Here is a 26,629-nt window from a genome sequence, read left to right as displayed (position 1 = left end):
AAAAAAAGGCACTAAAATCCAAACAATAATCCACTCCATATCAAACCTCTGTAGGAAGATTGAAGAAATCAAAAAAGGATTTCATATGGAAAACACGCAAGAAAATATTACAGCTGCCAGAGGGAAGTCATGAGAAAAAATTGATGAACTATCAATGGAATTAAAATATAAAGGCTGCAAGGAAGCTGTAGCAAAATTTAGGTTGATGTCAGGACATGATTGCTTGGCTCACCGTAGGCATATACCACTCCAACAGATGTGTTGTGCAACAACCCTGACCAAATCGTGGACAAACAACACCTTCTGTCCTGCCCAGCCTTAAACCCAACTGCACAACAGACTGGGGACCTTGTTAGCTTGTACTGGGAAGCTAGAGGGAAAATGACATGATTGTCAATTCTAGCCATTGGAAAATAAATAAATAAATAATCTTACTTTCAGATGTCAGTGTTATGACTGGGTTTAGGATTTTTAGGTGATAAAAATTGAGAATTATTAATTTTTTATGTGTTAAAAAATTAAAAAATATTTGTTAAAACATTAAAAATATTTTCATCTTTCACATAATAATGTTCAATATCCTAACACCTAAAAATCCTAACTAGTCAAATACGAGTAAAAGCTTGTGTACTCACTAACCATGCCTCATCAGTCTATTGCTGGAATGTCTTTGGAGTTCCAGTTCACAATACATGACATCTCTGAATTATCCATTAAAAATCTCTCTTGATTGTCACAGAACACAGTCGGTACTGGGAAAACGACTGTTCTGTATCAAATGAAGTCAGTCTAACGTACTTCAGAAGAGGGATTTCAGACATTAACTCTCAGGTTCTCAATGTCTACTTGTTGATCTTCTAGAACTTGGGCAACTTTGCTCATAATTTCAAATTCAATATTTTTTCTAAACACAAGTTTAGATTATTTTTTTAAAACTTTTCCGTTTTGTTTTTAAACTTGCCATTTTTTCTTTCAGTATCGTGTACTTTTTTTAACAGTTTCTTTCAGGAGGTTTGTTATTTCTTCTAGTTTTTAATGGAGTTGGACAAGACACTCAAATTAGCAGAAACATATGGAGATTTATTTCTTCAATACATTTTGAACGAAGTTTTTGTCCATTTCATCTACTACCTTATTTAACACTATTAAAATTGATATGCGTAAGACACCACTGCAAAAAGTCAAGCTCCCCAATATGTGTTAATAATCAAAATATGAAAAATATTTTGTTGCATATTTTTATCCTGAAAATTTGTATCTTTATGCGATATAAAATTTGGTATTTTTGCTAGAGACATCATGTCTAAAATTTTTAACTTAATTGACAAGTAATCGCGAACAAAAAAACATTTATTCACCCAAAAAATCCAAAATCTATTTTATCACAGTATCCCGATATTAACCTGAGAATCTCGAATTTCTTAACTAAATACAACTAGTTTTACTATAGTTACTGTATGTCAGTTCATCAGCAACATATTAGGTTTGATTCCATTCATGCAGAGGTTTTGTAGAGCGTTAAGGAGTTAATATTGTGAATAGAAATAAACTGGAAAAAATATGTTTTCTAAGATGTTGAAGTTAGTTTTGAGAGCATTAAAATCTGTGATTATTTGAAACGGTTTTATCCTGATTTAGCAATAATTTTATTTGTAATATAGCACTTTGCAAAATATCTCAGAAGAAGCAAGAGACACGGTACTTAAATAAATTGGCAAACTTAAATACATTTATAATCTTATTTGTAGCTATGAGACATTTGAGTGTGAAAGAAATGTTGCTGCTACTGCTGTTGTTGCTCATGTTACACTGTAGTCTATGGATCAGATTCATAAGCTTCGACATTTTTAGTCCATTATTTATTTTGAGAAGATTCTGTACTTTTTTTATTGTAAGCAGTCCAATATGTGTTGGGGTTGGCATCTATTTTTATCACAATTAAAAGGGATGGAAATTAATTACTGGACATCCACTCTATCATGTGATTATTTGGCAAAAATCAAGACTCTCTTCTGCTTACATATATAGGGTGAGTCTTAATATGTGGGACCTACGTCACCAGGGGGGAGGACACACTAAAACAGTGAAAAGTGCTATATGAACAGTGGCCATTTGTACTGCATTTCCAAGTTATCAGTGCAGTTCTGTTGCAGCAGTGATAGGCGTAACATTACAAGAAATGCTCAAAATGTCTCCCTGTGGCTTGAATGCCACACTCTTTCAAATGAAAATTCAGTGGGTTTAAGTCTGGGGAATGCACAGGCCATCGAGTGGGTCCTGTGTGTCCTATCCATTTGTTAGGATATAGTTCATTGAACACGTTTCTGGAATTTTATTTGTGGAACTGTCTGAAAGAAATTGTGTACTCAGAACCCATTCCCACTGTTGAAATACTTCGTCAGCGTATACAAGATTGATGTCAACAAATCTGGCGAACACCGTACAGTTGGGTTGGCAATCCTTCTTATGAAAAAATTGAATGCTATGCAGTAGCCTTCTGAACCAATCAGAACGTAGCATTTTCTATCAGCTGCTCATGTTGCCACATGGAGCACTGCTGTGTTGTCGATTTGCTTATGTTACATAGTGTTAGTATCATGTGCGTAATTTGTTAGTTAGTGTTATAAAGTTATAAATAATTTGTAGCACTGGTGTGAAATGTTGCAAAGAAAAAAGATGCTCAAAAAACGGTAACCCACGTAGTGGGAATCCATGCGTAAATAGTCAGGCGTCAGAATGGTGCACATGATTCTTCAATTTTATGAGCAGGAGATGGAATTTGTCCGTATATATGGGCAACCCTCCATTTGTGCAGATAATTTAATACAGCGGACATAAAAAAAATACTTCAGGTCTCTCCAAGATAACAATAATAAAGAATGAGTTACATAATAATTACCATTTAATTTAACGGAGCAAAATAGCAAACTCCGCATAATTTAAGTCAGCTGTTGTGTAGTGAGGGTCACTGTGGCAAGGTCACGTCTCTCGTTACCAGCGTAACACTAAACTGCCAAGTGCAATGTTGCAGTGGCCTGGGTGTAGGTTGTTACAAGGCCATTATGGAAACACTACTCTCTTGTAGAGAAAATTGATTTTAATTGTTCCTATAAAAGTAACATGGACTAATATTTTATATGCATCAGTCATTACTCCTCTGATTTTCTTTTACTTTCTGATGATTTTTTTTTTCTTCACTCTGTGCCGCTTTCTTTTTTTCAGATTCGTAAATGGAAGAAAAAGAATGGAAATCCTTTCCAAAAACATAGAATTAGTCCATTTTTATTGTTTTCTGCTGATATGAAAGATCATAAAGTATACAAAGGAAGGAAGTTGAACAAGGAAACAGGAAGACCAAGATTTGCTGAAATTATGTGCAAGCTTTGGAGGGAGAGCGATACTGACACAATTGAGACGTGAGTATTGTGAACCATTTAAAATGTAACTTTCTTTCAGTCCTGTAAGGTTTATTATGTATTCGGAAGTGATTTTTACAAATTTGAGATGTGGAGTAGAGTGCTTTAATATGAATGCACATCCAATGGCAATAGGGAAATGCAGACCAGTGCCAGTAGTGTGCAGTGGTGTGGAGTGGTACCACCCTGCATAGGGAAGTGTGTATGGACTTGTCCATGTATTGGCATTCGACCACTTGCTGCCTACCAACAGATTTTGTTGAAGTGGGAGCGGTAGGTGGTAGATAAAATCAGTACGAATTGAAAATTTTCTGCAACTTATTCCTTATTCTAATTGTTTGTCCAAAATTTTAGCAGTATATCAAGTTAGTATGGTTTTCGAATCAATTAATGTTATCGTCAAGTGACTGTTAGTCACCCTTATTTCTGGGGGACTTCTGGTAGTAAGAAGGACAATTTGAAATGACCATCAGTAGGCTATACATGCAGAGTATGTATGTTCATGCATTTGCACGCAAAGTACGAGTAGCTATTTGCTTGAACTAGTTTCTAAAAATGTTCTCATTATTTTCTATCTATTTAGCAGTTGCAAATACCATATTTACTCATGTAATAGATCCTGTTGCATAATGTATGCATCCCAATTTTTTACAGTAATATGTAGGGAAAATAAATCCGCATTACATTTTATACCTAGTTTCTGCTTTATTTGTATTCAGTTTTAGGTTATACCAGCGAATAGGGATTATAAAGAATGGACACTTCGTGTCGGTACCTTTGATATAGCCGGACTGATTTCAATGACCTTCAGCCAGCTAAGCGTCAGATTCTGCTTTCTCCCTAGAGTTGGCACTGACATCACACCAGCTAGCAGTCAACACAGTGGAAATATAACACACATAATTAATACATCTAGGTACATTATGTACTCAAATAAAATAAATTGGATCCATAGAATAATAAATCCTTCATTAACTGCAATGTCTAGACTCTAGAGTTACTTTATAATGAGAGTTGAGACGTTGACCCCAACAACAATTAAAATATGTAATGATTTGATAGCACTGAAAATGGAAAAACAAAACTCTTAGGAGAAGTAAAACCATATACCTATATTATATTATTATACAAATATTAAACGAATTCGATACTTAATTTTATAATGTATTATATTATTTTATAATATAATGTATAATGTATAAAATATTATTATTACAACTAGTTTGTCACTGAGAAATAAGGAAAAGCTGTTAACCTGAATTTATTTGAAGCAAAGCGTTACTGGATTATGCAATGAGGTAGGCGATTTTTGGATCCTGTGTCTCAACTCTATACTCAATTATTATCTTAGCGTATGCTCAATTACACTGACCTCTTGCGCTTGAAAGTGGAACTAGCCGCTGGCGCACAGAGAAACAAAACACAGGAAAATTCGCTCAGTGTCCATTCTTTATAATCCCTCTTCGCTGGTTATACTGTGCTACATTTGTTATTCATTTCGTACGTTACGCACTTCACATTGTTATTGCTCATAAGCATTCGATATGCCGGTGCTCTCCAAGTCATACAGACCCAGATACAAAATTTGGGCCACCTGAATTTTGTTCTGGGCCTGTGAAATCAATCATTTTCAATATTACTTAAATGTCTGATGTCGAAATCTGCTGTGATTATCACGTGGGCTGTCAGGTAGTTAGTCAGAATTTTTCCTTTCATATAATACGCACCCTGGATTTTTAATCCAAAAATTATGGAACAAAGTGCGTCTATAACGCGAATATATACGGTAATATTAGATTATACAATTATGTGTGCTTCCAAACATGGCCTACGCAAATATGATTTTTGTCTGCTGTAAGGATTGAAATGGAATTGAAGCTTGTTGTATTTCAATCTCAGGTATAACTACAAGGCGCTGAGATGTGCTGATCCTGTGAGTGCAGAGTTCCAAGGAGACCGTGACTTCGGTGCTATAACAGAGAAGCTAGACAGTCTCTTGGATGATTATTTGAAAGAAAGGCACAGTTGTAGGAAATCTGAGTTCCGGCATCTGATGTCTGTGAAATCCATGCTTTCTCACGTACATCCAGGGGAACCCGTCGGACTTCTGGCTGCTCAAGTAAGTTGTTCCTTGTATGATAATATAGCATTCATCATCATTCACCAAACACAAATTCAGGCCATAAGTTGACCTATTTCGCTCTCAGCTAGACAGGATCTACAGTCTATGCAAACTTGAAAGGTATTGACAGTTCTCGCTTGCACATGCGGAAAGGGAGCGACATTGTGAAGTTGTGCGGTAGTCAGTGCGGCTCTTGGCGCCTCCTATCTGCCATGTTGGAACTAAGCAGCTGACATGAAATCGTAAACTGATGAATTAGTATCATACGGTAGTCTTTGACCAGACTAATATAATAACATATGAATGAATGCGATTATGGTGTATGTGTGTAAGCGATAAATTCTCTCCACTAATACCTTACAACCATTGATTTTTTTATACTTGAAACCTAAATTCTTTAAGACAGTGTGCAGGTAAGAAACACTGCCGTGAAAAAGATCCGCATCTCGAAGCAAAATTTGCAGCTTTTGTAATGTAGGTTGCCCCTCCCGTCGGTAATATAAATATACATGCCGCCAGATTGCATTCTCCTGAAAGACATCTAAAGGCTCGGTCACACGTCGCTACTTTTGCAGCGATGCAGTACAAAAAGCTGCGCAACTCTTGTACTGCGACGTGTGAACAACGGTGCAACCTGAAAAGTAGCGGCTGCCGAACCTGCTGCCCGCTACTTTTCCATGCTGCGTGCAGCTTAAAAGTATCGACGTGTGAACAGGGTTCTCAGGGTTGCAGCCGCAGCATTTTTGATATCGGTTTTGTTGAAACTTTTGCTGCGGTTGCAACCAGTGTTACCACCCAAATGTGCCAATGATACTTTTATTGTTTTAATATATTTTAATGTTAAATGTGATGAAAATAAATTATTTGTAACAGTTATTAAATACACAACACAGTCTGAGCATAATTGCTGACGATATAATTCATTTTTTAAACTTTCCATAGCGTTGTTCCAAACAGGAGGGTTGCCAACATTGATTACGTGAATATACTATTGGTTATCATTTAAGTATATAGGCGTTTTTAAAAGCTTTATAGTAAAAATAATGCCACTTTCTGAATACTAGTTAGGACAGAAAAGCAAATAATAGATAAGTAAGCTTTCGCATGAGATTCTTAATAATGCGAACATAACCACAAAATGTATATTGAGAAGTCAACACGGAGATGGAAACCTGCAGCATGACTGCGGCTGCAAAAGTAGCGCCTTGTGTGTGAACAGACTCGCAACCTCCAGTTGCAACTTTTGCAGCACTCGGGTTGTGCAGCACGAAAAGTAGCGTGCAGCGCGCTACTTTTGGCTTACGTGTGAACATGACACACAACTATTGCAGCTGCAGTACAAAAGTTGCGCTCCTTAAGTAGCGATGTGTGACCGTACCTTTAATTTGTTATCCGCTTTTCCACTTTCATTTTCTTTCCCAGGGTTTCAAGTCGGGAAGGTCCATCCTCTTGCTCATTCAATTTAATCTTTCCTTTCCTATTGTAACGATGGTGTTCTTTCCCATTTTGAGAGCCTCTGCAGTACTATTTACCACCTGTTGTACAGGATGAGAGGCCTGCCATTGTCTCTTCTTTCTCGAAATAGCCTTGCACATTACAAACCATTTCTCTCGCCTGACTTGTAAGAGGAGCACTTTTTCCGTTATTTCTAGACCACTTGCTGTCCCTTGTAGCACTCCTTTCTCCCTCTGAGCCCGTGGTTTGTTTTGTGCCGCTAACTGCAGGAGTGATGTCTTGCAGTATTGTATAAGTGAAACACACTGACACTATAAGTCATATTACAAATACACTCACAGCTAAATTAAATTTAAAACTAAATTCAAACTAACTCTACCTTCATCAACAACAAAATATCTACAAAAACAATAGCCACGACAGAACACTAATACTTGCTGTAACACAGCAACGAAGATTCATCACTTCCAAACAAAACACGTACTCGCTGCGAAACAGTTGGCAACGTTGGCCTGTTGCCATGGTCTCTGATTGGCTAGTTTGGGGCGGTTGCCATGGTGACACTTAGAAGCCACTGAACTGTCTGTATAGACTGTAAGAGTTGTTTTCGTGGATGGCCAATTCGACGTCTTCCTCATGGCTGGTATCCTAGTTGGTGACACATGTTGGAGCCATCTTTTCCTGTAATTGAAAGTCTTTCTTCTAATGGCTGCATGTAGAGTATATCCAGCTTTTCGGTGCATACTGTATATCTCATTTCTGCAGCTCTTGATCTACTGATGTCTTTCTTCTTCAAAACCCAAGTTTCACTTCCATATAGGATAGTCAGAGAGGCTAGTGATTTATACAATTTTAATCCCGGGTTTTCAGCCCTATGTGCTGATGCTTTATCCACTAAGCCACACCAGATTCCAGTTTCAGTGCCGGATCGAATGCCAGATCAGTTTAAGTTCTACCTCTCAGTTTTCCTTTTGGTGGCGAACCCTCATGTACTGTATGACAGAAAATGTGACAGTGGCAAAATGTCCAATGTACTATGTACAGAGGCACACTCATTACGAGTGACTAAGTGGCCGGAATCTGACGGGATGAGTATCATCTTGAATCACATAGTGATTACTTATGCATATCATATTAGTATATCATTTTATATATATATATATATATATATATATATATATTGTCATCATGAGATTTTTTTATCAAAATGTTTGTGGACTTAATATGAAAAGTGATTAAATTTTCCAAAATATAGTGAGTAATAGTGATATCATTATCTGTCTCACTGAAACATGGTTTTCCGATTCTGTTGTTAATACAAATTTGTTTCATAATAATTATACTGTGTTTCGTGCTGATAGATTATTTGAAGCTACCAACAAAGTAAAAGGTGGGGGTGTCTTAATGGATACCTTTTATACGTCGAAGATATGATTTAGAATTCGTTAATGAATACGTTTGGATTGAAATTAAAATACCTGATGGTTGTAATCTGCTAATTGGAAATCATTATCTCACACCCGATACAGATCCTAAACATGTAAAGTCTTGCAAATCAAGATTTCAGGTATAACTCCCTGTAAAGTTGATTTGAATAATTTCGAGGGAAAAATTGTTCCAGAGCCGGGTATCGAACCCAGGAACCAAAGGTCCCGGGTTCGATACCCGGCTCCGGAACAATTTTTCGCTCGAAATTATTCAAATCAACTTTACAGGGAGTTATACCTGAAATCTTGATTTGCATAATACACGTCACTGTTCGTTAACAGAAAACCACAATTTAAGTCACACGGAGTTAGTGTGCACTCGAAGTTGGTTGCTTGACGGTTGTCAGTCCACTTTGAGGTCTGTGGATATAGAGGGAAAAATTGGATAGGTGTCGGTTAGAGTTCCCGGGTAGCTCAGTGGTAGAGCATTGGTACGTTAAACCAAAGGTCCCGGGTTCGATACCCAACAATTTTTCCCTCGAAATTATTCATATCAACTTTACAGGGAGTTATACCTGAAATCTTGATTTGCATAATACACGTCACTGTTTGTTAACAGAAAAAACCACAATTTAAGTCACACGGAGTTAGTGTGCACTCGAAGTTGGTTGCTTGACGGTTGTCAGTCCACTTTGAGGTCTGTGGATATAGAGGGAAAAATTGGATCGGTGTTGGTTAGAGTTCCCGGGTAGCTCAGTGGTAGAGTGTTGGTACGTTAAACCAAAGGTCCCGGGTTCGATACCCGGCTCCGGAACAATTTTTCCCTCGAAATTATTCAAATCAACTTTACAGGAGTTATACCTGAAATCTTGATTTGCATAATACACGTCACTGTTTGTTAACAGAAAAAACCACAATTTAAGTCACACGGAGTTAGTGTGCACTCGAAGTTGGTTGCTTGACGGTTGTCAGTCCACTTTGAGATCTGTGGATATAGAGGGAAAAATTGGATCGGTGTCGGTTAGAGTTCCCGGGTAGCTCAGTGGTAGAGCGTTGGTACGTTAAACCAAAGGTCCCGGGTTCGATACCCGGCTCCGGAACAATTTTTCCCTCGAAATTATTCATGTAAAGTCTTCTCTAAATTTTATAGAAAACAATCTTGATACCCACAACTTTAGAATTGTTATCCTCGGGGATTTCAGTGCTCCTGGCATGGATTGGTCATCAAGTTGAATTCTTAATGATATTCATTATTATGCTAAAATTAAGTCTCAGGATTTATACCAGTATTCCTTTTCTTGTCTTCTTGGACTAAACCAATTAATCTTATGAGAAATAGTAAAACTCTTCTTGATCTTGTTTTTACAAATGTCTGTAACTGTTCAGTTAATCTTTCTAATCATTCACTAGTTTTGGAAGATGTTCATCACCCATTAAATTATTCTCAAGGTGATTATCACTGTATTTATCTACTCTCCACAATTTTGATTGGGATTGTATATGGTATATCTTACTACCGATGTCAATGTTGCTACTAATTCTCTGACTAAAATTGTAAATGATGCTATATCTAAAGCTGTCCCTGTCACCTTTGTGAAAATGTCGCACTATCCTAAATGGTTTTCAAACAGTCTACATCAACTCATTAAGAAAAAGAACAAAGCACATAGAAATTTAAAAAAATATAAATCTGATCACCACTATCAAATTTTCTCTTACTGTAGAAAACAAGTCAAGGCTTTCATTAATTCTGATAAATGTAAATGGTTACAATCCATTGATGACAATTTAAAAAAGAGCCTAATAAATTTTGGAAATATGTAGAATCTTTTCAGAAATCGAAAAACATTCCTAATGAATTTATTATTAATGGGGTTCACATCGCTGATCAAAGAGTCATTGCAAATGCATTTGCTAGTCAATTTAAATCATTTCAGATCAGTCATAACTCCAATTTCCTCAGTTGTTATTCTAACATTAATGGCTTTTTACCCCTATCTGTAATCTCTAGTGAGAATGTCAGAAAGGCCATAAAAAATGTCAAGCCGAATGAATCTATGGGTCGGATGGCATCCCTAATTTTATTATTAAAGGATGCTCTGAAATTCTTATAGGCTTACCTGTTTTAACCTACATTTTCAATTTGAGTTTGAAAACAGGGAAATATCCTTCTCTTTGGAAGGAAGCATCTGTTATTTCCATATTTGAGAATGGTAATAAAGCTATTGTAAGTAATTATAGACCTATTTCCATACTTGATAACTTCTCAAAGTTTTTTAAAAAGAATAATTAAAAGACATATTTCTTTTTACGTGAAAAACAAAATGAATTCGGCCCAACATGGTTTTACAAACGGGAAATCTACGACTACTAATTTAGTATCATATCTCAATTTTGCTATGCCTATAGTTGAAACTCAGGGTCAAATTGATTTAATTTATTTTGACTTCAGCAAAGCATTTGGTGTTGTTCCCCGTAATATGTTACTGAGTAAATTAAACTCTTTTGATCTTACCCCTAACTACCTGGACTGGTTTGAAAATTTTTTAAAAGATAGACAATCCTGTGTTAGACTTCGAAATTCTTACTCTGATCCATATATTAGTTTATGCGGAGTTCCCTAGAGTTCCACTTTGAGGTCTCTATTAGTTTTATTATTTATAGATGATATCAGTACTAGACTAAGTTCTAACTGCCTTTTATTTGCCGATGACCTGAAAATATTTCGCAAAATTAATAGTCTGGCAGACTGCATAACTTTGCAAAATGATATAAACGCTGTTGAGCTGTAGCCTGCTGGTAATGGAATGAAAATTAATGAATCGAAAATTTTAGTCATTTCCTTCTCTAGAAAAACCACTTCTCTCAAATTTAATAATTGAGGACCGTTTTTACAAAACTTGCTAACTGAAAAAAACTAAATTTTACAGGAGAGACAAAACACTATAGTAAGCAAGTTTTGCTGTATGTCTCACTTATAGCAGAAAGCAAGTTTTGAAAAAACGATCACACTTTGACATGCTACAATGAAGAGAAATAACCCAATTTTACTAAGATGCTTTGAACCTCATGTAGAGGCCTGCCTTATGTTAACGAATCCATCAAAATCTCAGTTTTGCAAATTTTGCAGTTAGCAAGTTCTGCAAAAACGGTCCTCAATTATACTCTTAATAATATCAACATAATAAGGAAAGACTGTATTAGAGACCTGGGAGTTATACTCGATACCAAATTACATTTTCATAATCATGTCCAATATATTTATAATCATTCCATTAGAATGCTCGGACTTATAAGGTCTATAACTTATTCTTTTTCTACTGTAGCTACTCTTGTAATTTTATACTATACATTAATCAGATCTAAACTCGAATACACATCTGTTGTCTGGAATTCTATTACTTCTACTGAATTGGTTAAATTGGAAATCATTCAAAGAAAATTTATGTCCCTACTTGCTTTCAGGTTTTTATCAAATTCATTTATTTTCAATTATGAGCATACTTGTAAATATTTTAACTTTTCTAGCCTTTATGTTAGACATCTTGAATTTGACTACTTATTCTTTTGTAAGGCTGTAAAGGATGATATTGATTGTGAATCCTTCATAAGCACTATCTACCTTCGGGTCCCTTCGAATGGTTTAAGATTTCAAAAAATTGTTTATACCTATAAGCCGAAATCTCTCCAGTTGTCAGATGCATGAAAGCTGCCGATTTATATTGCATTAATTCGGATCCGTTTAATGTGTAGCTTGCTGTTTGGTTATTTTTATATTTAGTATACGCATCAAAATCATATTCATTTCAGTTTCATTCGTTTGTGTTGTTTTTTAGCTATTCTGTATCATGTATTTTGCAGTTATCTATTAATTTTGTCATTATTGGTTATTTTATTTGTCTCTAATTTTAATAATTATTTTTATGCACTGCTTATGTAATTCCTTGTGCATTGTAAATCTTGTGCTAACGTTTATCTTGTGCTAAACTGTTGTTGGCTCCAGGCTGTTGTACAGCACAATAAATATTAGTAAATAAATTATTATTATTATTATTATTATTATTATTATTATTATTATTATTATTATTATTTATAAATTACACTTGTGAGGAAGTTAAACGCAGAATAAATATAGGAAATGCGTGCTATTATTCTGTTGAGAAGATTTTGTCGTCCAGCCTACTTTAAAAAATACTGAAAGTTAGAATTTATAAAACAGTTATATTACAGTCGTTCCATATGGTTGTGAAACTTGAACTCTCATTTCGAGAGAGGAGCAGAGGTTAAGAGTGTTCGAGAATAAGGTGTTTAGGAAAATATTTGGGGGTAAGAGGGTTGAAGTTACAGGAGAATGGAGAAAATTACATAACACAGAACTGCACTCATTGTCTTCTTCACCTAACATAATTAGGAACATTAAATCCAGACATTTGAGATGGACAGGACATGTAGCACGTATGGGTGAATCCAGAAATTCATATAGAGTGTTAGTTGAAAGACCTGAGGGAAAAAGACCTTTGGGGAGGCCAAGCCGTAGATGGAAGGATAATATTAAAATGGATTTGAGGAGGTGAGATATGATGGTAAAGATCGGATTAATCTTGCTCAGGATAGGGACCGATGGCAGTCTTACGTGAGGGGGCAATGAACCTCTGGGGTCTCTAAAAGCCATTTGTAAGTAAGTTATTTTAAATATACAATCTTTCTGCATAAGGAGTCTACAAATACACATGGTTTTTCTATTTCAGTCCATCGGAGAGCCATCCACTCAAATGACTCTGAACACATTTCACTTTGCTGGTCGTGGTGAGATGAATGTGACATTGGGTATACCTCGATTGCGAGAGTTGCTGATGACAGCATCACATAATATGAAGACTCCAAATATGGACATACCATTCCTTCCTGACATACGTAAACTAGAGAAAAAAGCAAATAATTTGAAATTGAAATTGTGTAGAGTTACAATATCTGACATATTGCAGTACATTGATGTAAAGGACAAAATTGAACTTTTTCCTGAAAGGTAAGAAGTGAAAATGTATATAACATTTATGCTGAACAAATTACTGTATGTGAAAATTAAAGCTGTTTTCAATTTTTTTGCATAGTACTTTCTTTCACCAAGTACGCAATGTTTATAAAATACTACGTACAAATGTATGACCACGTTTTTAGAGATATCAGCAAATATGTTAGAAACGTTGATTAATACTTTATTTTGGTATTCTCGTTAGTCTGTAATCGTTGTAAACTTCTTCACCAATTTATGATTATACTTATTCTCAAGGTATCAGATAGACTCTCAGTAATCACCATCTGATAAAACTTTGTGTTTACTTGTGTTATAACCTCTCTCTATCAAGTCTATAAATACAGGTTCGAAACTTACTTTTTTCCGTTAGAAATCTGGCACTGGTTCTTATTAAATTACTACTTGGCTTTATTTCCAAGCTTCTGTGTATTCAGAGCTTTCAGATGATTAAGATTTGGTTGAACTGTGTTTCATAAATGCTGATGTTGCATTTCTTTGAGCATCTGTAATGTGAAGGCATTTTAAACGGGATAATTCTATTACTGTGTGTCCCATTTTTATTCTTGCTGCAGATGTTTGAATTTTACATGGACTATGTAAATATAAGTGTTTGGGATTTTCTTAGGAGTTTTAATATGATGTTTTTTTCAAAAATACGATTTTGTCATTGAGAGAAAAGTCTTAAAGGGGTACTGAATTCAAAATCACATTCTGGGATGATATATTCTAAACAACATGCAATGAAGCAAACTAGACCTTTCTACAGTTAATGGTTTCCAAGCAACATACCTCTGAACGTGTGACATCATACTGCTATGCCGCACACAGCAAGTCCATCGTTGCTTTAGTTACATTACATTCACTATAATTCATGTCCAATACCGTTCTTCTCTTCATAACAAAGTGTTAAGCAGCTGTGAACTTGTACAACGCAAACCATGGTTGCAGTTGTGACTAACAAGAAAGACAGACTATGATGTGATGTCACATTCTTAATCATAACTATGGATCTCAAATTTCTTGAATAAAATCCCTTAAATTTCTTGAGGGACAAAGGTAAAAATTCTTGAGTAAAATAATTAAATTCTTGGGTGAAAAAGGAAAATTCTTGAGTTCTGTGATCATCTATACTTGAATAAACAGCTCAGTATGGCACCAGGCACTGTTTACAGTTTTATTAGTATGTGAGGGAAAATAGAAATAGTAGCTTCGCGCACAACTTGCTTATTGCAGAAACTGCACAGCATTATATTATCTCCAAACTTGTTCATTCCATCTTGGGAGAATTGTTTGATCCGTTTATCTAACCTGAGTTTCGGCAGCATAATGAATAATATCATATAAATCAGTTTTTATTTTCACTCAATCACTTATCATGTTAAGATGGCAGAAATGAATTCTGGTACATCAGGATACAGTATTAATATACGTCACGAATATTTTCGACTTACCTTCAAGTCATCTTCAGGTGATAGTTTACTAACAAACAAACATTTGAACATGGTGAAAAATATTATTTAAACACATTTATAAAACACTAATAAATAGTCTAACCATGCATACTTTTTCTTAAAGTGGTTAAATGGCGTACATGGTATTAAATTAACATTCAGATAGAAAGCCTTCCAGTGGATATAATTATAATTTATACAATATATTAAAAAGCAGGCTCCCCTCTAGCTGAGTTGGCAATAATAAAATAACTTCAGATAGGATGTTTACTGTTTCTTAAGGTATTAATCATTTGTCTTCGAATGTAGGCTTTCATGGCTGCCGTCAATGAGGTGAGTGTTTTCCAAGCTAAGAAGCAATGATCTACTTTGTAGAGGTGCAGACAGTTATTATACGCAACTTAATTTCGTAAAATTTTCTGTGGCCAGTCTTTTCGCATACACATGTATGAAAATAATTCCATAGTGGTGTATTGCGAGCGCGTGCTGCATCCAGAAAATAAATTGTTGCAAATGTTTGTATGCATATCCCACACTTTTGATGCTCTAGTTACAGATAATACATCAGGGAATAGGTTTGTATTTTTTTTTAACTATGCTATTTAATGTAATCATTTTAATTTGAAAGAAAAGTAATTTAAAAATTAGGCCAAATTGTATAAAGTAGTAAAAAGTATTGCATTTAATATTTCAAATGCACTGAACCCAAAATCTCAACTATATATAGACTCAATAGTACTAAGCGATCTTATTACAGTGCACACATACTTCGCATAGTTTCAGATAGTCATAACTACACAAATAATAAATAACTGTGGAAATAAACAATATGGATCTCTTTATTTGATGCCTGGAATTCATAAAAAAAATTCGCCCATTTATGAAAAGGTCATACTTTGTCAGTTTGCGATTTGATGTGGAATGACTCTTAAATAAAAATTCAGTGGTTTGAGGTAAGGAGGAATAGACCAGAATGTTGGTCCCCGTGATCTTTTCATTTCTTAGAGAATCATTGACCTAGAACCATTACAGCAGCAAAAGAAAATAAAATGAGGCAGTGCCCATCATGCATGAAAACCCCAGTTCTTACACCTGCTACTGGTGAATTAATTTGACTAAATTTCTGAAACTGAAGTGTCAAGAGAATGAATAAAGTATTGTAATTTGTTCATTTTCTTATTTCAGGAACCAATTATATATGATACATATGCAGTTTCTTCCACGTGAAGTATACAAGTCCAAATTTTCTGTGAAACCAGCAGAAATTCTGAAGCATGTCGAGAAAAAGTTTCTGAAGGAGATCTTCTATGCCATGAAGAAAATATTGAAAATAAAAGCTACATTGTAAGCACTAATTTAATTTATTTTTATACTCGTTCACTTAGATCTTTTATTTCCTGCTTCAGACTTTTCTGTATTTTTTACCAAATATTTTCACTCGGTAAAAAAGAAAGAGAATTCAATATCCTATACAATGGCCAACAACTTCCTAGGACTTATGAATCCAAATATCTTGGAGTTATTTTCGATAGTAAGTTAACATGGAGCAAGCATTTGAAATACATTTCTGAAAAAGCTCATAAAAGATTCTCCCTTCTAAAAAGACTAGCAGGAAAGACATGGGGATGCTCTAGGAATACTTTGAACACCACATACAAAATGTTTATACAGCCAGTGCTGACATACTGCGGAGAAATTTTAATTACTTCACCTTTCATAAACGACATAGAATATGTTCAAAACCAAGCTCTCAGACTCATTACTGGTGGAATCAAAACAATGCCAATAAATTCTATGAGATTCCTCACTAATATTAACAGCATCAAAATAATAGAAGAAAAAGCACTGATTCAATATGAAAAACTTGTCAGATTACCAGGTAACAATTGGCATTCATACAGTCCTCTTTGTAGATTGAAAACTCAAAAAAGTTTCATATCCATTGTTCAAGAATTAAAACAGAAAATCAATATCCCAAATTTAAAAGAAAACTTACAAATTAAACCAAACCCTTTAACTCTATTAAATATAGAATATAATCTAAATTTAACAGAAGAAATACTGAAATCAGATGTAAACACTGAAATACTGAAACAATTGTCTTTAGAGACAATTAATATTAGGTACCCTCCACAAAACTGGCTTCATTTATACACCGATGGATCCTTGATCTCCAGAGAACAAGGTGCAGGTGTTACGTGCTGTCTCTTTCACTTTATAGATCTCTTGGATATGGAACAACAAGTTTTGATGGTGAAATCATTGCAATAAGGGAATGTCTCAGGAATCTTCTATGCCACATCAATAAACTTAAGAATGCAGTTATATTGTCAGACTCCAAAGCAGCTATTCTATCAATCGTCTCTAAACACACACCTTCATCTCAAACAGCAGAAATAACTAAAATGCTCTCTCAATTAATATCACTCAATAAAAGAATTGTATTCCAATGGATACCATCCCATTGTGGAATCCTGGGAAATGAGAATGCGGATGCTTTAGCAAAGAAGGGCAGCACTGCTACTTACAGACCTGTTACTAAATGTACGTATTACTCTGTGAAGAGATTTATTAAATCTACATACTTAGACTTCAAGAAACAAAATTTGATAACACAATCCCAAGGGAAAAAATGGAACTCTCTGCATCAAAATCCACAGTTAATTCCCGATTTACAACGAAAATCGTCTGTAGCTGCATTTAGATTGGCAACAGGCCATGATTGTTTGGCCAAACACCTGCATAAAATTGGAATATATCAGTCCCCTAACTGCCCATTGTGCAACTCAAACCAAGAAATGGATTCGGAACACCTCAAAATCTGTGCTTCAGTGGCTGGTCATGATAATATCTTTGAAAAATATTGGAATGCAAGAGGTCAAATGACTTTATTGTCAAACGCCTGGCATTAGAAAACAACAACAACAACTTAACTTTTCTGCATTTGGCATGAGTCACTACGTACTAGTGGACTGGTGAATGTTCACTGTATCGTCATTTCTGATGATGGATTGAAGTATGCAGTATTTAAGAAGTAAATTAGAGCTGTCATGTCAGCTGTTAATCTTATAAAATAAATATTATGATGATGTACCGAAGTACATGTGATATTTCCTGCAGGAATTCTGCATACCACGTGATGAAGGCTGGGTAGGCACTGGGACTTGAACTCGAGATTTCAGCTCTACGTGCTGACGCTTTATCCACTAAGCCACACCGGATTCCAGTTCCGGTGTCAGATCGAATCCCCTCAATTTAAGTTCTTCCTCTCAGTTTTCCCTTTGGTGGCCCACTCTCATGTATTGTGTCACGGAATATGTGACAGTGGCACAATGTCCAACGCACTGTGTACAGAGGTGCACTCATTACGAGTGACTAAGTGGCCGGGAAAATGTATGCCATGTTACCAAAGTGCAAATAGCAGTTAGCAAAGCTTTCTCGTTTTCCATGGTCGTCCATCATGCGAGTAGAATGAAACTAGAAATGTGTTCGAGGCTTGTGCGTCCTACTCAGGTGGTTCGTATCATGTGCAACGCTTGCACAATTCACTCCACGCATTACATGAAGTGCCACTTCACTGCTGTTGCGCGCCCATGTATATGCGGCCTAGCGAGCATTGAGTCAGAAGCTAAGGACTGTTAATTCTTAACCGATGTTGATGCACCCAACCATAAGTATTATATTGTGACAGCGACGTGAGAATCGAACTCACGACCAGCGTCCCGCAAGAAAGCAGATCGCACAGGCTCCACGGAACATTGAGTGACGTCGCGCGGTGGAGAGAAGAGAGAGGGTGTATTACGTCAACGCGACGAGTCCGCGCGCGCAGCTGCTTACGGAGGGAAGGGGGAACGGACCTTCCCGGCCCTTCCAGAAATGCGCCGATGTAGAGATATCGAAATAATTCTCTACACAACTGTAGAAGGTTCTCGCAACTATGATTTTGCTATAAAAGAGCAGGCGCCAGCGAACTAGAGTTTCAGAGTTTTCAGTTATTCAGTCAGTGAGAAAGCCAGAGCAAGCAAGCCAGCCGGAGTTCGACTCGAGTGTGCGTCCGCATCTGCGTCAGCATCCGAAGGCCTGAGTTCGAGTGCAGTGGACCGCAGTTGGAGGGACCTGAGTTCGAGTGCAGTGGACCGCAGTTGGAGGGACCCGAGTTCGAGTACAGTGAACTGTCTCTGAAGGTCTGTGGTTCGAGATACCGTGAACTCGAGGACTGAGATAGAAGAACTGTGAACTGAGAACTGATAGTTCTGATTTGTAAATAGTGCTTTGTAAATATTAGTTAAGATTAACAGTTAATTGTTGTTCGTACTAGTCCAAGTAAATTGTCATTGTCGTCGGTGGAGTGCTATAACAAATACTGTGTGAGTGAAGATCCAATTGTTGACGAGAGCGTTTAAGGTGAATTGTAGAAAGGAATTATTGTTGTGACGAATAAATTACATTGTTGTAACTAATAAAGCTCACAATATGTACACTGTTGTTGTTGTTATTATTATTATTATTATTATTATTATTATTATTATTATTATTATTATTATTATTATTATTATTATTATTAATATTATTATTATTGTTATTATTGTTATTATTATTATTATTATTATTATTATTATTATTATTATTATTATTATTATTATTCATCCAAAGGAAATTCATATCCTTATGTTGATTCAGATTTCTGCCCATTAACTCTGGGTATAGCTACGAGATAATATGCGTTTACCTTAATTGTCGAAGCCTATATGCTAGATGCCATGAGCTCGATTATCTATTCTGCAAGGTCCTCAAAGGTGATATATCCTGTAACTCCTTAAGAAACGTTATCTTACATATTCTGCAAAAGATATGAGACCTCACAAACTTTTCTATAATAGAAATTCAAAATTTCTTTCACCAGTCTCCAGATGCATTAAAAATACCAACATGCATGGCTGCGAATTTGATCCTTTCACTGTATGGACTTAGTTTGTTCCTGACAATTACATAATCTTTTATTTATTCTTGTAAATAATTGTCTTCAATTTTTTATTGTAATTTTTCTGTTTTTTTTTATGCTACATTATATCACTGATTAGCGACTCATTTTTTGTTTGGCATTGTTTTACTTGTATCTATTAATTAACAATATAATATTAATCCAATGTATAAATTTTTTTATTATTGTCATCATTGTAAATATTGTTTTCAATTTATTCTGTATTATTGCATTATTATCGTCTCAGTTGTGATAGATTATCATTGGCCAACCGCTGATGACTAACACATTAATATTAATAATGAATAAATAAATAAGGAAATAAATTTATTATTATTATTATTATTATTATTATTATTATTATTATTATTATTATTATTATTATTATTATTTTAGAATTGAAAGTGCAGCTGAAACAGCAGAAAAGTCCTTTAAGAATGAAGATGACGAAACTGAAATAAAATTGGAAGATGAAGTGGACCCTGACTTTACGAGGAAAATTAAGAATGCTGGAATAGGAGAAGAGCATGAAAGTTCTGACGAAGATGAAGGGGTAAGACACAAACAGTTTTGTACATGGAAAAAGTACAGTATAAATCAATTTCAGTGAGAGTTGTAAATGTTGACATTACATATTATCACACTGATACACTTCACAGTTGTCTAAATTAGGGGCAATGAGTACTGGTAATATTTAATTATGTAATCTCTCACATTTCACTTCTTTATCAGCTGTGGTGACTGAATGGCCACCCTGCTTGCCATTAAATCAGAGTCCTGTGTGTTCAATCTCAGTCCAGAGCATTTCATTTTAAAGATGATGATAGAATCCTTTTAAATGGCTTCAGAAGAAAAATAAATGTGGAATCCTTTGTCACACGTTTAGGGCCTTGTCTCTAAATCAAACGGCTTCATACAAATTATTTCCACATGTTCTTTACAAGTTATTAGGGATAATGAATTTTAGTGTATAGATGCACACCTCAGAAATTTAATTTTTATACTGCTATAGAAATAGGATCCAGGAAGTTCTTCACTGATGATGTGAGGTTATAGCTACTAACATTTTTCGTGTGCTTGAAAGGTTATATGTTAATGATAGAGCTCAAATTTATATGCAATATTCTGATATACAAGATCTATTCCAAAAGTATTTTTGACTCTTGGCTGGGAAAAATACAATTATTACTCACCAGAAGGTCTGAAACCGCGAACATCCTTCAATGCAGTCTTCCTCTTGGGACTGCCCACACTTCTTCCACTAGTCCTGCCACGTTGGAAGCATTTCTGGAAGGCTTCTTTGGAAATACAGTAGAATTGAGTCATTGTGTTACAAATGATGTCTTATTGTGATTTAAACTGAGTCCCTTCCAACAGCATTTTCAGCTTGAGGAACTGCCAAAAACGAGAGGGAGTCGTGACGGGAGAATAGAGAGCCTGACGAACCTGAGGAATGTTATATTTGGTCAAGAAAGCCTGAATCAGTCGCGAATAATGGGTGGGTGCTTTCAAGTTTTTGCTGGTCATTTGCCTGCACAGCATCACGAATGCGATCGAAAACTTACAGATAGTATTCTTTGGTAATGATTTGGCCTTGTGAAGCATATTCGTAATGCACCACCATAGGAGTCAAAGAAAAGGGTCAACATGAGTTTCACTTTGCTGCGCATCTGCCATACTTTTTTAGTCCTCGGTTATGATAAAAGTTTTTACTGCGATGACTGTACCTTGGTTTTTGGGTTGTACATTGAAGGACGTAGTCTTCCCCTTGGAACTGCACACTCTTCTCCCAGTGGTCCTGCCACTGGAAGTCATTGTCGTCTGCGCATTCCAGCTAGTCCTGCAGAGTTGCTTCTGCTCCATACTCCATCATGATCAGCTTCAGTACGAATTTCGTGGACATTCTGCATGGCCAAATCCTCTTTAAAAATGGAATGTACCAAACTACCTTGTCCACAAGTTCTTGGACTGTAATATAATGTTCCTGCATGACCAGTGTCCACTTTTGGTCAATCATCTTGCCATTTCGGCTTGTTGAGGGCCTACAGAAACATGATTCGCTCTCCACCAATGAGTGGCCATGTTTGAAATGGTTGTACCATTCCTATATTTGTATGATGCCCATAGCATTGTCACCGAAAGCCTATTGAATCTTTTGATTCGCAAAATTTGTTGCATTACTCCTGTTCAAGTCATTCTGTCACTTTGCACAAGTGAAAATCTGATGGGCATGCACTTACTCGCAGGTTGACTGCCAGCAACTGACACACTCTGCAGACAGAAAAAAACTCAATGCATGCACATGAAGGTGCCCTACACCACACCTGAGATTACTACCTGTGTGTGCTTCATTTATTTCCACGGGAGAAAAAATAAAGTCAGATTATTTGAAGAGCACAGGGGGGAAAAGATGAGGGTTTATACAACTTTATGTTGAGAAAAACAAACTTTTAACTTTGAAGTCTCATAATTGCTAATTAATTTGACTGTATACACAGTAAATTATAACGTTTTAAATTTTACTTAATGTTATTTGTGTACAAGTATCTCATTAATTACATAATGAGAGAATATAATAATATGCAAATGTCGTAACTTACATTGGAAAAAGATGAATGTTATAAGGAAACACTACGATCACTTTCATAATACTGAAAGTTTAACAGAATTAAACTACTGTCACTAATAAAGCAAATAGATCTACTTATAATGAGAACTGGATCTCATATTGTTTCACTTAGGCATCACAAACAAATCGAGCTTTTTGAGAAAAAATTTTTGAAATGCTGCAGGTAATTATATTTTGGTTTACATAGGTGTGAGGCTATAATAAACTGTCCTGAAGATGATGTAGGAATTTTGACTACAGCTTCAGGTCTCAGTCCGAAGTACTTATATCATTCAGGGATGATTTTCAACTATAATAATTTCTTTTACAGGTCTTATTAGCAAATGGGCATTTATTAAGATATTTTGGAGGCAAAAATATATGTCGAAGGTTTCAAAATAAGACGATTATCATGTGGTATCACTTCAAATGCATCAGACTTAACTGTAGCATTTCGCACAACTGTATTTCACTCATATGGCAATTCCACTATCGTTTCAGACTGATTAGTCACATGTTGCGATCACACTCTAAGGTATTATGAGTGTCTCTGGATTGAAAACACAACAGTAATCTTTTTCAGTCTTTTTACTTTATTCACAATGTAGTGGAGCATCAGTATAATGTTTGTTCTGCCCAAGCATAGTCAGCTCCTCAACCTCATGGCCCAAATGATTCATTGAAGTCCCACAGCATTGCTAACACTTCCTTCTTTAACATTTGTATTTAGCTTAATGCATTGTTCTCTGCCAGATTCTCTAGTTTTGTTTATTTCATTAGTCTTCTTCTCAATTGTTTTTATATTAACATCCTTCATTCCCCTTCCTTTTCCTTGTTAATTTTGGGATTAAACCTTCAAAAACTGTTCACTTAATAAGCCAAGAGAACACCTGCTGTTCACAGTAGTAAGTCAACAAAGTGATATAAAATGCACGGCTACATTATTATCCACAGCTTGAAACAGGGAACGGATTACTACTTGTAGCTGGATGGACTATTACAAGTGACTAAATAATTCGGGAAAAATAATTTTATTAGATTGATTACTGTTTAAAAATAACCTAATACAGTAAAATTAGTTGTATTGGCAAACTTGCAAACAGAGGTTAAGGATTGCCAACATAAACAGTATAAACAGCATACTGTGCACTCTAATTTTTTTTTCCTTCATCCTTTTTTGCAGTGTACAGGTTTTTCAAAACATGGCTGTAAAATTGTTTCCTCATCTCTCTTTTGTTTTTTTTTTAAGCCTATTCCTCTCATCTTTTTTCCCCGGTGCTCTTTATTTCTATTTCTTAATAGATTTTGTATGTGAAAAGTGAGATTCTTGAAAAAATTACTCTTTTTCTTCTCATCGATTTGATTCTAAATGCTGGGTAACTTTCAGTGCTGGACCTCGGACTCATTTCACCGGATTATCACCTTCATCTCATTCAGACGCTAAATAACCTAAGCTGTTGATAAAGCGTCGTAAAATAACCTACTAAAATAAAAATTGATTCTAAATGTTTATTTCTATAGAAAGAATACACTGCTTAAAACTATTAGGAGAACAGTATGAGTTTCTTAAATATTTTTGTACTGACAAGAGTAAAGATACGAAAATTGATAATAACATTACTTAAGAATGTATTTAACATCATGCAAATAAAAATAAATTAATAATAATGAATTTTAATGCCACTAATTAAATTTACAATAAAATTCGTCCAAGTAAATATTTAAATCTTGGCATAACTCATCAAACCTGAAGATCAAATAGAAGGTTCTAGTATCATGTATGGCATCCACGACTTTCGATGACATATCTTTGGCATCTTTGTGGCATATTCCGAATGAGTTCTTGTACTTCATCTTGGGGAATTTTCTCCCATTCCTCCTCCAGAGCATCCACAAGTTCGTGCAGGATTTGTGGAGAGCGGACTCTCGTCTGATTTTCCTGCCCAGCAGTTCCCAAAATGTTCAGAACAGGACTACTGCAGGCAAGTCCATAATCTCAATTTCGTTCAACCTTAGGAAGTTCGTCTCAGTCACAGAATGTGCCCCGGTATTATCACAAACAAGCACGAATCCAGGACCTCCTATAGCAGCAAATACTACATGGTCTTCTACAGGGTGGGCAAGAAGTAACTAGATGTTAAAAGAGGCATATAAAATTTACATTTACAACGCAAATTTATTGAAACTAATTTTATGTGTACATTATTAAATGGGAATACAGTTGCATACCTCAAAATTCAATGTAGGCACCTGTAGCTCCGACAATTTCCTCAAACAGCCAGGAGTGGAATCTACAGTCTTCTGGAGGAAGTTGCGTGAAACATTAGTGACGCCCCAAATCTTTGCTTGCAATTCTTTCAGAGTGCGAGGTTTCGTCCATTACACCTCATCGTTTGCCCGGCCCCATAAAAAAAGTCACAGGTTGTCAGGTCAGGGTTTCTTGCAGGCCGTTCATGAGATCCACATCGCCCCAGCCAACATCCCGGAAACTTCTCATCCACCACATATGCACGACATTTGCAAAGTGAGGTGGTGCGCTGTCCTGCATAATGTCATTCAAGGAAAATCGATTGGAAGGCACTGGCCATCAGACCCTCTCGCACTGCTCGTGACGTCATCTACCGTCAAGACTGGGCCTTTAACATCCCTCATACTATGAAAAGCAATGCACCGAAGATGCAGGCTTCGAGACTTCGGACCCGATAGAGCAGTTCAGTGGGAAATCCGCATAACGGCGTACTGAGTATAGTGGTAAAGCGTACAGTGGGTGGGGGTACTGTAGAATGCATGCCAACAAATACGCAAAGGAAAATGCTCTGGATTTGAAGGTTCTGACGAATAATTTGGTTTTCATACAAATCTATTTTCAAACTGTGTCTGAAACTATTACACGGTTAGAAAAGTCAGAGCAAGAGATGCCGGAAGCCCTGAAATTAGTTAAGGAAATGACACAGAGAATTAATGAGACACCAAGTACACTGGTTACTGACCGTGTAAAATGGAAGTGGAAATCAATTTTATGTAAAAATAACGGATATGGATCACTGTGTAATATAAACAGCAAATTAGTGGACATGTAGTCACCCGAGAATAAAGGACTGTCTCTTAGAGACTGCAATGATGTTTAGAACGCATCTTTTCACATTACAAACTGTGTTTGGCAGATAACCGAAAAATATTTACATTTGAGACACTGAAAATGTATCTTGTAGTACATTGCAATTCGGTACTGTAACTGTAGTTCCTAAAGACGACCAATAGGATAAATGAATAAATTAAAATTGCTACATGTTTATTTCCACCATTAACACTGTGTATAATAATTAAACACAAAAATGCTTATAAAAGAGGAGAATAAATGCTTTTCACATTCTTTTGACATTGCCATTGTGTAATGTATATTTGCTTTCAGAATGTACATATGTGTGTGTTTCCCCATACTACTGTACTCTACTCTAAATAGCAACCTCAACACATCTCTACCTTTTACTACCTGCAGCAAGTCAACAACCTATAGTACATGCACAGTAAACTTATTGTATCGGGTCCAAAGTCTCGAAGCCTGTTTATGATACTCATAGAAAGACCATTGTGATCCCAAAAATTTTTCAGTTATTGTGGGCTCTTTAGACATTGTTAAAACACTTATGTGAGGATATGAAAATAATACAGAATGATTCTCTAAGAAGAATATTATATTATTGTGCTCACATTACATAGTTAACGATTTTCTTAATTTTCTTCGCTGTTTTATGGCTAGTTGTAGACGAATTACTTTTCTGCCCTTGTCGATGTTTGTTGAGAGCTTTCATGATGGTCTAGTTGTGGACTATCATTCTATAACGAATGGATCTGTAGGCCAATAGAGATCTTTCCGTTCAGTATATTAGCAAATGTTTGTGCTAGGCTTTTGAACTTGTATGGTGAAACCTGGGGTCATCAGAGAAGAACACGAACCGCCACCAATTGATATTTCAATCTGCATGATACCAAGCAAACATACAGCATGTCTTGCTGCTCTTCTTGATCGTATATTGTGTTCTCGTAATCTGTTTCTTACATTTGATCTGAAACACAAACTCCAGAAGCCATGTGAAAATCATTCAATAGGTTCCTGGTCGTACTTACACGACG

The 26,629-nt window shown here is 35.7% G+C and overlaps 1 protein-coding gene across 2 annotated transcripts in view; it reads left to right on the top strand.

Moving 5' to 3' along the window:
• Positions 1–26,629, top strand: part of LOC138693773 (DNA-directed RNA polymerase I subunit RPA1-like) — a 126,845-nt gene that overhangs the window by 58,996 nt on the left and 41,220 nt on the right. For both annotated transcript variants that reach the window (XM_069817568.1, XM_069817567.1), the window contains exons 12-16: positions 3,223–3,416; positions 5,316–5,535; positions 13,169–13,446; positions 16,092–16,250; positions 20,284–20,440. In XM_069817568.1, the coding sequence (XP_069673669.1) occupies positions 3,223–3,416; positions 5,316–5,535; positions 13,169–13,446; positions 16,092–16,250; positions 20,284–20,440 (1,008 nt within the window). The remainder of the gene's footprint in view (positions 1–3,222; positions 3,417–5,315; positions 5,536–13,168; positions 13,447–16,091; positions 16,251–20,283; positions 20,441–26,629) is intronic.

This window comes from Periplaneta americana, unplaced genomic scaffold (genome assembly GCF_040183065.1).
Source record: "Periplaneta americana isolate PAMFEO1 unplaced genomic scaffold, P.americana_PAMFEO1_priV1 scaffold_21, whole genome shotgun sequence".
Classification (NCBI taxonomy): Eukaryota; Metazoa; Arthropoda; class Insecta; order Blattodea; family Blattidae; genus Periplaneta; species Periplaneta americana.
Note: the sequence above shows the minus strand (reverse complement) of the source record. Positions and strands in the feature narration are given on the sequence as shown.